This window comes from Zeugodacus cucurbitae, chromosome 6 (assembly GCF_028554725.1).
Source record: "Zeugodacus cucurbitae isolate PBARC_wt_2022May chromosome 6, idZeuCucr1.2, whole genome shotgun sequence".
NCBI lineage: Eukaryota > Metazoa > Arthropoda > Insecta > Diptera > Tephritidae > Zeugodacus > Zeugodacus cucurbitae.
In genome coordinates, this window is record NC_071671.1 from 27988906 (window position 1) to 28004369 (window position 15464).

General features: G+C 36.5%; 1 protein-coding gene across 1 annotated transcript in view; it reads right to left on the minus strand.

Annotated features, from left to right (window-relative positions):
- Nucleotides 1-959: 959 nt before the first annotated feature.
- Nucleotides 960-15464, minus strand: part of LOC105219475 (phosphoenolpyruvate carboxykinase [GTP]) — a 31276-nt gene continuing 16771 nt past the window's right edge. The window contains exon 2 of the mRNA XM_011195624.3: nt 960-2909. Coding sequence (XP_011193926.1) covers nt 1010-2909 — 1900 coding nt within the window. The 3' untranslated portion in view covers nt 960-1009. The remainder of the gene's footprint in view (nt 2910-15464) is intronic.

Below are 15464 nucleotides of genomic sequence, written 5' to 3' on the forward strand. Positions count from 1 at the left end.
AAAATTGGAAATTGAAATAAGAAAACACATCATATCGAGCAAATATGGCTTAAAAAAGGTCCCTGGGTAGAATAGGATAAAATAATCCGAAATATTCGAACAAGATCGAATCATTTAGGTTAATTTTACTAAAGCGAAGTACCTACATATGTATATACAAAGAGGGGACTTTTTCACTCATTGCACGATTTATTCGACATAAAGTTCACTAGCACAAACTGTATTCATCTCAAAATAATGTTATGCACAAAATTTGGGCTGAAGTGTGGCCAATGGTGGGCGCTGTCACGTGCATTGTTAATCTATATACCGATTCTCATGTAATCCATCCGTACCATCTCTACTGAACAATTTAATACTTCTGATGTTTTCCTCTGGCCCTTTAATACTTCTCAACATAACCTTTGCTGTGGGGTTCGGCTTCGTTATTATCGGATTTCACCTATTTTCATTATGAATCATGAAATGTTGCAGGGAAACAAGTACCCCTTCCTAATGTGATCGTTTGTACCAAATTCCACTATTATATCTTAATTTGTAACTTAATATCAACATTTTCAGGGTGTCGAGGAATATGTAAACCAAGATACATATCTGAAATTATACTGAAATCATTGTTTGCTCGGATATATATTTAAATTGCGAACTATTACTTGGTTAAGAAATGAGTTTGAATTTGAGCTTAAATAAGAATCACAATGATATGGTAAGCTCAAAATCTACAATCTTTCCTCTTTCTAAGCTTTGAAATGCACTTAGAAGGAGTAACTGCAATGAGTAGAACCCGATATACAACGCCATAACCATAAAACCATCCATACAATTTAATGACAAATAAAAATGCGAAACCAATTCGACTGCAACCAAACTAAACTCATTCTTCCTTTTTAAATAAAATAAATCTTAACTTCCGTCTTTTCAAATTTCAGTTCAAAATAAAATAAACATCGATGATCAACTATTAATTTCCAATATATATATTTTTTAAATTTATATACAAAAATGTGGATTACAATTTATTCACGCGTTTTTTCAATTCAGTCAATTCGTTGAATACTTCTTTTGGTAGAAATTCTCCCACTTGCGTTTTAAAGTACTGTTCAATTTCATTGACTTCCTGTTGCCAGAAATCATTAGGCACGTTAAAAAGTTCTTTAAGGTCGACGCTTTGCTGTAGTCCTGTTATATCCAGTGCACCTTCGCTGGGCAAATAACCAATAGGGCTATCCACATAGCAATCTTCTTCATGCACACGCCTGAAAATCCAGTCTAAAACACGAGAGTTATCACCAAAACCTGGCCATAAGAACTTTCCATCTGCGCTCTTACGGAACCAGTTGACATGAAACACTTTTGGTACTCTTCCTCTTTTTTCCATACTCAGCCAATGCTTAAGATAATCTCCAAAGTTGTAACCAAAGAATGGACGCATAGCGAAGGGATCATGCATTATTACTTTCCCTTTGTGCTCGGCGGCTGCTGTGGCTTCACTGCGCATAGCAGCACCTATGAAAACACCGTGAGACCAATTACGCGCCTCGTATACTAGTGGAACACCTTTTGGACGGCGACCACCGAACAGAATTGCGCTTATAGGCACACCTTGTGGATCTTCCCAGCATGGATCAATAATGGGGCACTGAATAGCAGGTGTACAGAAACGAGAATTTTGATGTGCGGCTGGTTTACCGGATTGCTTAGACCATAGTTTACCCAGCCAGTCGGTCGTTATAACATTATTAATGTTCGGTTCTTCCATTCCTTCCCAATAAACACCGCCGTCCGATGTGGATGCCACATTTGTGAAAATAGTGTTGCTAAAAATTGTATTCATGGCATTTGGATTCGTAGACATGGCAGTACCTGGAGCTACGCCAAAGAAGCCATTTTCGGGATTTATTGCGCGTAGCACTCCTTCGCTATCGAATTTCATCCAGGCAATGTCATCCCCTACACACTCCACATTGTAACCTGGCAGTGTTGGTGTCATCATAGCTAGATTTGTTTTACCACAGGCCGATGGAAACGCGGCTGCGATATATATTTTTTTGCCCTTCGGATTTGTGATACCTAATATAAGCATATGCTCGGCCAACCAACCTTCACGCTTCGCAATAGTGCTACCAATTCGTAATGCAAAGCACTTCTTACCCAGCAAAGAATTACCACCATACCCGGAACCATAAGATAAAATCTCATTGCTGTCAGGCTTATGAAGGATAATTGTGCGCTCAGGATCGCATGGCCATGAAGGTACCGCAACTTTTCTGTCTTTCGGCGTACCCACTGAATGTAAACATTTGACAAATTCATCACCATTACTTTGTAATTTCTCCAGAACTTGATTTCCAACGCGAGTCATTATCTTCATTGATTCCACCACATAAGGAGAATCGGTAACTTCAATGCCAATCTTTGAAAGCTGCGATCCCACAGGGCCCATTGAAAATGGAATCACATACATTGTTCGACCTCGCATACTCTTCGGAAACCGCTCTTTAACTGCCTGCTCCATATCAGCCGGTGAAATCCAGTTTCCAAGTGCGCCAGCGGTAGCATTTGGAGTGACTGGAATAGCTTGGTCCTTGCGATCAGTACATATAAATGTTTTTGACTCAACGCGAGCAACGTCTGCAGGATTAGTACGCGCAAGCCAGCAGTTAGTGTACTTCGTAAGCCGAGTAATGGTCCCCTGCTTCAGCATCAATTCTTGCAGTAGCTTGCTCTCATCTGCACTTCCATCACATATATGTATACGATCTGGTTGACATAGAGAGACGCATTTATTGATGTAAGACTTGGCTCCAGCTGTGAGAAGAGCAGAATTGCCATACTGCACGGACAACGAACGACGTGTGGCGATTGGCGAAATCAAGTAGAACTTTCTTGATTTGTTTAATAGCTTCCAGCTGATAATGAAAATAACAATAAAAACACATTAATATATGTTTGATATTGAAATTAGTGCTATTACAAGTTTATGAGAGATGAGTCTAAAAGTTATATCCGATAATATAATATTATTTCGTTGTAAATTTTTTTAAAATCAAGAGCCTTCTTTGTATATTGGTATGCATACATATGTAGATATAAATAAATTTGTCATATATAAACAATTAAGTGTTCCTCTTAATTAGCCAGAAGAATTAGCACTAAATTTGTCATAATTAAATAAAGAATCTTCAGCATTTTATTTATTCCAAAACCAGCGTTTTTACTCCACAAAGAACTAGGTAGATATGTTTATACAGTGATCCCCGCTTAAGTGATTATAATAGTAATAAATGTGACTTCCATTATAAAAGTAAAGATATTAGCTCGAAGGATTTGAGAAAAAGCTTGCTAAGTAAGTGCCTCGAGGCACTTAAGCAGGATTCATATAAGTGCCTTTTCCGCTTAAGTGTCTCAAAAGTCTTGCATGTTATGAACGGGCACTTAAGCGGGGATTACTGTACATATATTTTTTATGTAATACTGGTATTAATCTGAACGAAATGTGGCGATTGACGTAGGTTGCATGCCCTAAATATTTGCAGCTGGCTCAATCAATCTGACTAATTTGACTTGCCATTCATACTAGTTGTAATAAATTTTAAACGTTCAAAGACGGTAAAATTACAAAGAAATGTCGGCTTCAAGAAATGTGGCGTTAATAATGATATAACCAATCAATCTCTGATTTCATTAAAATACGAATATTCCTTGAAAATTCAGGTAATCGGGGGAAAAACTGATTATAGTTTTATAGAAACAAAGGAAATATTTCATTGAAATTAAGCTTTATTTGCGAAGATCAGAGGAAATATCCGCTAATAGCCTTTATCAGAAAAAACCTCGCTAATATATAACCAGACAATTGGATAATTTAATTTTTTTATATCACCTGGATAAATAATTAATAATTTTTTACTTTGCTAATAGTTAAAGTGACTTGTCGTAGATGATTCCGTGAGTACAATATAAGTCCTGCTTGGATTCAAGAGAGTTCCTGCTCTTTCAGGCGTTTTACATATGTATGTATGTACATAAATCTCATTCACCATTCGTACATAAAACCGTATGTACAGCTGTTATCAAAATAATAATAATGGCTTTTTATTCCACAAAATATTTCTGTTTTGAACTTTTAAAATTATAATTTCGATTTTCACTATGGAAATGTCATATTCTCTCGCACGGTATTGCGGCCATAATCAAACGAGTTTGATTTTCAAATATTGAGTGCGATGCGGTGACGTCGAAATACACGCATTATTGCAAAATCGTGCTTATATTCGATATCTTCATTTCCTAACATATGTTTGGATTTGTGAACTGTCCGCATTTAACTCACTCAGGTCTAAAGGTGAGGCGGTGCGCCTTAGCCGCATTTGTCGTGTCTACGCAAGACGTGGCGTTATTCTTTTTCCGAAAAATCACATATTTTTGTCAAACAAAAAAATATATCAAAAAAACTTACTACATATATGTACCTAATAAACGAGGCAGCATTCTTTCTTAAGCTTAAAGAAAAAAGAGCTCGAACTCAGGTATCCCAACTTTTAGCCAACAATTAAAAGATAATAATTTGAAAGCCCATAGCTCGAGGAATTCTATTTTCATATAAAAACAATCTAGCAGCACGAATTTAGTTTGCAAGATTACACACTATCTTAAGCACCAGAAAAATGGTGCAACATCTTGTGGGCAGATGCATCTAAAAATGTTCTGTTTGGTGGAAAAGTTTTCGATGGTTTCTAAGAAGACCATCCAAAACCGAATTTGATCCAGACCATTATGTAAAGCCAGTTAAACATAATAGGACAACCGTAATGGTGTGGGCTGCTTTTCCTATTAGTGTTTCTGACGTTTTTCGCTAGTTAGTTAACCCATTTTTAGTAATTTTCAACCTAACCTTTGTATGGGAGGTGGATGTGGTTATTATCCGATTTCAACTATTTTCATAGTGTGTAGTGGGGTACGTAGGACCGACTGCAGAAAGTTTGGTTTATATAGCTTTATTGGTTTGGGAGATATATACACATTTTTGTATGGATGTATGTGATTGGCGTTCAACCGTTTAGACGGTTATAGCCGAATCGATGAGAGCGTGCCACTCCTCTCTTTCCTTCGCAGTTCGGCGCCAGTTGGAGATTCCAAGTGTAACCAGGTCGCTCTCCACCTGGTCCCTCCAACGGAGTGGAGGCCTTCCCCTTCCTCGGCTTCCTCCGGTTTGTACTGCATCGAACACTTTCAGAGCTGGAGTGTTTTCGTCCATTCGGACAACATGACCTACCCAGCGGAGCCGCTGTCTTTTTATTCGCTAAACTATGTCAATGTCGTCGTATAACTCGTACAGCTCATCGTTCCATCGTCTGCGGTATTCGCCGTTGCCAATGTTCTGAGGACCATAAATCTTGCGCAAAATTTTCCTCTCGAAAACTCATCTGATGTTGACATCATCCAAACTTCTGCATCATAAAGCAGGACGGGAATGATAAGCGACTTGTAGAGTTTGATTTTGGTTCGTCGAGAGAGGACTTTACTGTTCAATTGCCTACTCAGTCCAAAGTAGCACCTGTTGGCAAGAGTGATTCTGCGCTGGATTTCGAGGCTAACATTGTTGGTGTTGTTGATACTGGTTCCCAGGTATACGAAATTATCTACAACTTCGAAGTTATGACTGCAACAGTGACATGGGAGCCAAGACGCGAGTGCGCCGACTGTTTGCTTGATGACAGGAGATATTTCGTCTTGTCCTCATTCACCTCCAGACCCATTCCCTTCGCCTCCTTATCCATGCGGGAAAAAGCATAACAAACGGCCCGGTTGTTGCTTCCGATGATATCAATATCATCGGCGTACACCAGCAGCTGTACACTTTTGTAGAAGATTGTACCTTCTCTATTTAGCTCTGCAGCTCGTATTATTTTTCCAACATCAAGTTAAAGAAGTCGCACGATAGTGAGTCACCTTGTCTGAAACCTCGTTTGGTATCGAACGGCTCGGAGAGGCCATTCCCAATCATGACGGAGCTTTTGGTGTTGCTCAACGTCAACTTACACAGCCGTATTAGTTTTGCGGAGATACAAAATTCAGACATCACGGCATAAAGGCAGCTCCTTTTCGTGCTGTCGAAAGCAGCTTTAAAATCGACAAAAATGTGGTGTGTGTCGATCCTATTTTCACGGGTCTTCTCCAAGATTTGGTGCATGGTGAATATCTGGTCCATGGTGAATATCTGGTCCATGGTGGACTTTCCAGGTCTAAAGCCACACTGATAAGGTCGAATCAGTTTGTTGACGGTGGGCTTAAGTCTTTCACACAGTACGCTCGATAGAACCTTATAGACGATATTTAGGAGGCTTATACCACGGTAATTGGCACAGTTTCTGGGATCTCCCTTTTTTGGATTGGGCAGAGTACACTGAGATTCCAATCGTCAGGCATGCTTTCTTCCGACCATATTTTGCAAAGAAGCTGATGCATGCATCTTATCAGTTCTTCGCCGCCGTATTTGAATAGCTCAGCCGGTAATCTATCGGCCCCTGCCGCTTTGTTGTTCTCCAGGCGGGTAATTGCTATTCGAATTTCTTCATGGTCGGGTAATGGAACATCTATTCCATCGTCATCAATTGGGGAATTGGGTTCGCCAACTCCTGGTGTTGTACTTTCGCTGCCATTCAGCAGGTCGGAGAAGTGTTCCCTCCATAATCCCAGTATGCCCTGGACATCGGTTACCAGATTACCACCTTGGTCTCTACATGAGGATGCTCCGGTCTTGAAACCTTCGTTAAGTCGCTTCATTTTTTCATAAAATTTTCGAGCATTCCCTCTATCTGCCAGCTTCTCAAGCTCTTCGTACTCACTCATTTCGGCCTCTTTCTTTTTTTGTCTGCAGATGCGTCTCGCTTCCCCCTTTAGCTATTTACAAAATAAAAAAATAATTTACTTACGTGATGACGAGTAGCAGTTGTAATAATGTATACAAATTTTTTTTTTTCATATATTTCTTTATTTATTGAATCTGCTCTTTGGAGCCTAACAATAAGTTATAAAATCTTAATTCTAATTAAAACTAGACAAACTCAACCAATTGATTGAGTTGTTTTGGTGAAACGTTGCTCCTCAGTGTGCTGGCATATCTCTTCTTTTTAGACGTGATTGATTACAAGAATGTAATAAAGCATTAGCCAATGGATTTGGGTGATCGCGGAGTTTGAATAAATATTTATTTCTGCTGTTCTCTACTTCTTTCTTTACCATGAGAATACCAAGATCTTTATGGATATTTTCATTACGCATATACCATGGTGAGCACGTGATTGTTCTAAGCATTTTTGATTGGAATCTCTGAATTATATCGATATTGGTTGCACAGGTCGTACCCACAGTTTGTTGTCTAGGTTAAGTTTTGAATTTTTATTTAAAAGCCAATTTAAATGTGCTGCTCTTATCTTCATGCAGGTTATTTTACTCGATATGTGTTTTCTCCACGTGAGCCTTCTATCCAAGTGAATACCAAGATATGTTACTTCAGTCGCTTGGGGTACTAAAATATTGTTCATTTTAACTGCCGGACACGTTTTTGGTCTTAGAGAAAATGTAACATGCTTGCACTTCTGTTCGTTTACATTTATACGCCAGTTTGCTAGCCATTCTTCGACAAAAATCAAATGCGCTCCTAATACTTTTGATGCTATAATTGGGCATTTGTTTCGGCTCACTAAAGCTGTGTCATCCGCAAAAGTTGATGTCAAAATATTACTAGCTGTTGGAAGGTCTGCTGTATATATTATGTATAGAGTTGGCCCTAAAACACTGCCCTGAGGTACACCAGCTCTTATTGGTCGTTCTTCAGAAATGAAGTCTCCTACTTTGACAGTAAACTTTCTATTTTTTAAATAAGACTCCAAGGTTTTATTCGAGAGGTAAGCTTTTTTTAATCTTATATAAAAGCCCGTCATGCCACACTTTATCGAACGCCTGAGCCACATCTAGAAATATAGCAGAACAGTACTCTCTATACTCGAACGCCCTTCTGTTTTCGTTAGTAATTCTATTTACTTGTTCTACAGTGCCATGTTTTGCACGAAAACCGAATTGGTGCGTTGGTATTACATTATTTTCATGGAGGAAAGGAGCAATCTTTGATAGTAACACTTTTTCAAATATTTTAGAAAGACAGGGTAGAAGACTGATTGGTCTGTATGAAGACGGCTGTGTCAAGTCTTTACCTGGTTTCTCTATCATGATGATCTGCGACTTTTTCCATGAATTTGGATAGTATCCGAAACTGAGAATAGCGTTAAAGAGCAAACTGTTAAAGCAATATTTGGTAACTCAATTAGCATTTTTGGAGTAATTTTATCGTGTCCTGCCGACTTTTTTGGATTCAGCTCTTTTATGATTTTAATAATTTCAGAAGATGACGTTTGAATAGACACAAGCGACTCGTTAGGCAATTAGGTTCAAATACCTTTTCTAGGTGATTTGCGAAACAATTTGCCTTATCCTCCTCACTTCGTGCCCAGTTTCCACCCAAGCCTCTTATAGGCAAGTTGGAGTCGACTGGAGGCTTCATTGACTTTTGGGCTTTCCAAAGAGAATTTCCTTTGTTTGAATTTGGACACAGTTTCTTTATATAATTGTGAGTGTGGTATTCTTCCTCTCGTTTAAGCGCTGTTTTTAGTTTTCGTACAGCATATTTTAGTTGCAGCTGTGTAGAAGGGGAGCGATTTAACTGCCATTCACATCTAGCTCGCCTTTTTTCATTTACAAGCTTTTCTATTTCATTATTAGTGATTTGTCTGCGGATAATCGGTTTATTGCTTATGTTTGGTGTTGCTATGACAGCTGCATTTGATATTACAAGCGTTCCAAAAAAGTCTTTAAATTCGCTATCTGTAATTTTAAAACGAGGTGGGCAGTATATAGCCGATAGATTTAAATCACAACCCCGATTTTTTAACGATATTGTTGTAGCTTGTAAGTGTGCTGTAGCATGAGAACCCAGAGTAAAGTGGTTTAACCGATTTCTAACCAATACTGCCGTTCCGCCATGTGCTTTTCCATCCGGGTGATTTGTAACATACAATCTAAATCCCGGTATTTTAAAATTGTTTTTGTTTGTCAGATGAGTCTCTGATATTAACATTACATCTATATTTTTTTCAGACAGAAATCTAATTATCTCTAGTTTATGTTGGTTAACACCGTTAGCGTTCCATATACAAATGTTTAGTATGCTCATTTTTTACTTAATAAGGTTTGCAGCATTTGGTTTTGTGATTTTATTAAATCTTGGATCATGTTTTGCATTGTAGACATAAATTGTGTCATACATTGCGTAAGATTTATGATCATAGTTTCAATACCACTATTTGGAGGATTTTGCGGTGGTTGTATTTGTACATTGTTGCCTTTTACAACATTGGCATAGCTCCCTTGTACAGTATTATTTTTAATATTACTAGATTTCGGAATATGGTCTGTGATATATATAATGTCAGTACGGGGAGTATGTAACATTTGGTTACGTCGTGCTTGAATTCCCTGTGACAACTTCGATTTCAAATCTTTATAAACAGGACAACCCCTGTAGTTGGCAGTGTGACTTCCTCCACAGTTGCTGCATTTTTTGTTTAAATCCTCTTTCTTGAGGATACATTTTGAAGTGGGATGTAAATCTCCACATACCACACAAACACTGCGTAGAGTGCAATAAGATTTGGTATGCCCATACTCTTGGCAGTTGGTGCATTGTACCGGACCGTTTCTTTTGTGTGGTTCTTCTACGGTTACTCTACGGTGCAGCAAATATTTTAAATTATATATTGGATGCACTTCGTTCTTTATAAGCTGGTTAGAATTCGGCATCAATTCAATTCTAAACATTGGTTGTGGTACTTTGTTTCTGTTAAAGATGTTTACGACAGTTTTAACTTCAAAGCCACATTCTTCAAGAGCTTCTTTGATTTCACTAGAGTCTACAGATGACTCTATACCTTTAATTACTACAGCTAGGCCTTTTGAGCTCTTTAACTGATAGGAATAATAATTTTTGTTTTTATCCGACAAAAACTTTACAACATCCATAAAACTTTTCTCAATGTATGTCTGTATTTTCGTTTCATCTATATTGCCTTTTTTTAAAGGCACTATATGAAAGTTTTTTGTTAGATACAAAACTTCGCCTAATTTAGCAACAAGAGTATTTGAGCTACGCTCGCGCAAATATATTGGGGGCGGTTTGGCATACCTTCGCATCATCATTAGAACCACTGCTTAGTACGGCAAATCTGTTGCCATTTAAAACGTCAGGTTTATTCTTGGTTGGCGTGCCGCCTTGAAATTTTTTAGGATTGACCGCTGACTTCACAGGACTTAATTTCCTTTTAATATTGACGTAGCGGTCAATGCCAATCTGAACAGATGGACCTTTTTTGATTTGTGCATTCTCACCTTGCGTTATGCTTTTCTTCGCTGTCTGCTCTTAGGTTTTAGAGAATAATCACGGAGCGCATCAAATACACGTCCGTATAGGTTGAAAGCTCTCTATCTTGTCTGACAAAATATAGTAACACTATAGTATACAAAAGCACTACAACAATGTTTTTATTAATTCTATTTACACTTTAGGTTACAGATTTAGTATACATATATTATAAGAATACACGCGGAGTATATATGTGTAAAATCTCATCTGTCGCGAGAACGGCTGAAAATGCTCACCCACAAAAGTGGCCAACGCGCCATAAGAAGTTTTTACTTCAAAAATTTTCATATACACACACAGCCAGACACATGTTTTTGTATATCACCATCAACACATTCACATTAATATACATATCGTCACCTAAAATGCAAAAGGCCGTAACTAACATTTTTAGTATTTTACAGGAGAAGCAAAAAACGTTATAGATTAAAGACTACTTAAAGCTAAATATCCAAATTGTAGATTTAAGCTTAGAAAACAAAGACGGATTTGTTTCTGAAAACCAAATTAATGGGAAAAAAGCAGTTTTTAAGAAATGTTAGTTACGGCCTTTAGCACTCTATTTTTCTGAAACCAAAAAGCCGTAACTACTTGAAAAAAATTGTGTATAAAATGAAAGCAATTATTAAAATAATAAAATGTGCTTTTGGCTGTAACTAAAAAAGTTTTTAACAAGTTATGTCTTTTTGTATCTATTTATTGTAAGTATTTTAACACAAAAGAAATTACTTAATCAATACATTTAATTCGAGAGAATAAAATTGAATTAAACTGGTTAAGAAGAACAAAATAATTCATTTGAAAACAGCAAAACCTGCAATACAAATAGCAAATTAGAATAGGTTTAAGATGTAAAGGGTATATTATCATGAAAGCTGTGGCAGTCAGCCGGAAGTAAAAATTTAAGTTCCTGCAAGTGTTCCCATTTCTTTTTATACTCTCGCAACAAAAGTTGCTAAGAGAGTATTATAGTTTTGTCCACATAACGGTTGTCCTAAAACTAAACGAGTTAGATATAGGGTTATATATACCAAAGTGATCAGAGTAAAGTTCAAATACGGATGTCTGTCTGTCCGTCCGTGCAAGCTGTAACTCGAGTAAAAATTGAGATATCTTAATGAAACTTGGAACACGTGTTCCTTGGCACCATAAGAAGGTTAAGATGGGCAGAATCGGACCGCTGCCACGCCCACAAAATGGCGATAACCAAAAATACATAAAGAGCTATAACTAAGCCATAAATATAGTTATGAAAATAAAATTTGGAACATAGGATCGCATTAGGGAGGGGCACATTTGAATGCAATTTTTTTGGAAAAATGGGCGTGACCCCGCCCCCAAATAGGTTTTTTGTATATATCTTGCAAACCAATAAAGCTATATAAACAAAACTTTCTACAGTCGTTTCTTTTAGCCATTTCCTTATACAGTACAAAAATTAAAGAAATCGGATAATAACCACGCCCACCTCCCATACAAATTTTATGTTGAAAATTATTAAAAGTGCGTTAACTCGCTAACGAGAAACGTCATAAACACCAAATTTTACAGAAGAAATGGCAGAAGGAAGCTGGACTCAGATTTTTTTACAAAATGGAAAATGGGCGTGGGGTCGCCCACTTATGGGTCAAAAACCATATCTCAAGAACTACTCGACAGATTTCAATGAAATTCGGTATATAATGTTTTCTTGGTGACACTGGTGGACACTGGTGGAATATGGGCGAAATCGGTTCACAACTACGCCTACTTTCCATGTAACTCAATTTGAATTCCATCTGATTCGTTCACTTTATAAAGTATACATAAGGAACCAATGAAGATAGCGGAATAAACTTTACACAAATAGGGCATATCATCTCTGGCTTCACTTGAGAAAAAATTGTCGAAAACGAACTATAACTTTTCAAAGCCCCAGAAATCGAATATGTTGAACTCAGCGCTTAAGGGTAAATTTTAACCGATAATATGGTAAATCTCTCAGATGATTTAATGTAATTCAGAGGAAAGTGTGTCTCTGTTTGTTAAAATCGGGTAATAACTTCCCCCAGCTTCCATATATCTAATTATAGGTTTTTCAATACGGTGGGCTTTATTCCGCATATACATATGTATTCGTTAATATGTGAGATATCTTAGCAAAATTAAGTGAGTGTATAGTCTTGGATATAGTGTACCCTGCTGGTGAAAATGAATGAAATCGGTTCAGGAATTACCTCAGCCCTCATATACTATATATAACGATTTTCGTTATTCTATTAAACACCCGAACTTAGCGTTTCCTTACTTGTTGGATATTGATATTCTTTCGGTATGTAACTGTGAAGGTTCGATGTCCCTAAATTTTTGTTGTGTACGTTGTGGCAAAACGTTATAATCGTCGTTGATATTTGTTTTTTTTTATAATAAATTATTCCACATGGATCATATGCCAAGGCACGGATCATATTAACAGTTGGCTCTCCGGATTTTTTGCCTGTATTGAAGAAAGGCAAAACACAATAACACAATTTGATAAAGGATGAAAGATAATGAAAACAACTGTAATTACGGATTACACAATGTGTCACATTGAAATTGAATCAAAGAGAATGACAAAAAGGTGGTTACGGCTTTTTGGTTTATGAAATTGTTGAAGTTGTAGTTGCGGTCTTCTGATTCTCGCCTATAAAGTCGTTATTTTGGTGTTTTCGGTTAAGTACTTCATAATCAAAGTCAATTTTGAATTTTTTGTTAGTTACGGCCTTTTGCATTTTAGGTGACGATATGTATGTATATATAAAAACTTCATGTCACGTTGTTTTTCCGGGATGGCGCCTAAACGACTGAATTGATTTTTATGAAATTTTGCACACACCTGCAGTTTGGTCCAACTTAAAAGATAGGATGCTTTATATTTCAAATTTTAGTCGCAACGTCCATCCGTCTGTCCATTCGGCCATTCGGTCAAGCGATAATTTGAATTGCAATCTAGGTATCTTAATACAACAAGTTAAGAACAAAATAAGACTTTTGCAACAGATTCACAGCACGGAAGGACATTAAGATTTACACAATTTTAGGTAAGTGGACGTGGTCACAGCTCAACATCTGTCTGTCCGGTCGGCCATATGGTCAAGCGATAATTTGATCTGGATATCCTAGTATAACTTAGCTCACACTGATACTATGAGAATGTTGGTATTCTTGATGGCCAAAATCGGACTTCGGCAAGGACTAAAAAATAGAAAGTAGTGAAGGTAGTAGAGTCTTCTCAACACTACCCACTACTCTTTGACCGCTTTGATCCAAATTGGATGCATATTATTTTGACATCCTTAGGCACTTTTGATAATGAGAATAACGCATTTACAAAACATTTTATGGCGAAATGTTGAAACACTTCAATCGCATACAACTTCAAATTGATTCCTTAGCACAAATATTATTATTGGGAGCGGTGGAATAGAACTGCAACCAAATACAAAATATATTAATCTGCCAGACAATGTAGGACCTATTATTCACGACAAAAATCAATTAATTGAGAAGCAAGTACAAAATAATTATGTGTATCATAACTGATTTAGTAATCCCTATACTTTGGCGGCAAAAGATTTTATTGTTGACAATATTAACTTCAAGATACAGCAATTGCTATAACATTTTTGTCTATATATTTAAATAATTATATATAAATAATTAAATATACCTTATCCACAGCAATGCGTGGCCCGGCACCTAGTACGTTGCGCCAAAATGTAAAATTTAACAATATTGTGCTCTGATTGCGTATTCTAAGAGTTAAAGATACGTTTTAATCTTTTTGCATGCATTCAACTTTTGTTCTGATACTATATTTGATATTTGTATGTATGTATGTATTATTCGTGAGTGTGATTGCACACTTAAAATATATATAGCTTGATATTTTATAACAACAAGTTGTTGACGCCCATAACAACATTTATAGCTGCTTGACAACAGCATTTGTTTTGATCAAGACATTAGAACCGTTGGTTCTACTGAACATTAATTTGCGGGCTTGTTTTTTATTAATAATAATCGTATATAGTACACAATCTTTGTACCGTCAACAACATGTGACACAGAGTATATTAATTTTGCTCAGCTAATAACCTTTTGGCAAAAGAGTTTTAACTGATCAATTAAACGGCCTTTGCTCAATTATAGCGCTGATTTAGATTGATTTAACATACCAAAGGAAAATATAATTTTTCTACATTGGTTGTAATTATTGATAAAATAGCAATCGGCTGATGAAACTTACAACTTCTTATGACCAGAAAAAACCAAAACGTATAACAGCTGATCGTTAATGGAGTATCCAGCTGTGCGAAAGTCAAAAATCCTCAATAATTTATTAAAATATTTTGGCTGTGCGAAAAGGCTATTACGATCGTTTTTTACGACATAAAGCGGGAAAGGCACTTAAATAAATCCCGCTTAAGTGCCTCGAGGTACTTACCAAACTTTTTTTCAAATACTTCGATCTCATATTTTTTCTTTTAGAATGAAGTCATATTTATTTCTTATTATTAACAAAAATGCTTATTATTAACAATAAATATGGAAGAAAAAATATAACAAAACTATGTATATGTTTTCCTTTTGACAATTCTCATAAAATGCCAAAAATATGAAAAGGAAAATTGCAAGCAATTTTGTATTTGTGGCTTAAATATTACAGGCATTTAAGCGGGAAAGGCACTTAAGCGGGGAATTTTATATGTAAAAAAATACCGATGTCGCAAAATATGGGCACTTAAGCTTATTAAAAGGAACTTAGAAGAGAAAAATTGCAAAAAAATTTTATTTGTGGCTTAAATATTACAGACATTTAAACGAGAAAGGCCCTTAAGCGGAGGTTTAAATGTATTATATGTAAATGTAATTATATGTATAAACATATAATTTCTTACTTCTAGTATCCATCTAATTATCTGCGACCATATATGTATTTAAATATGTACATATATCTGCTAAA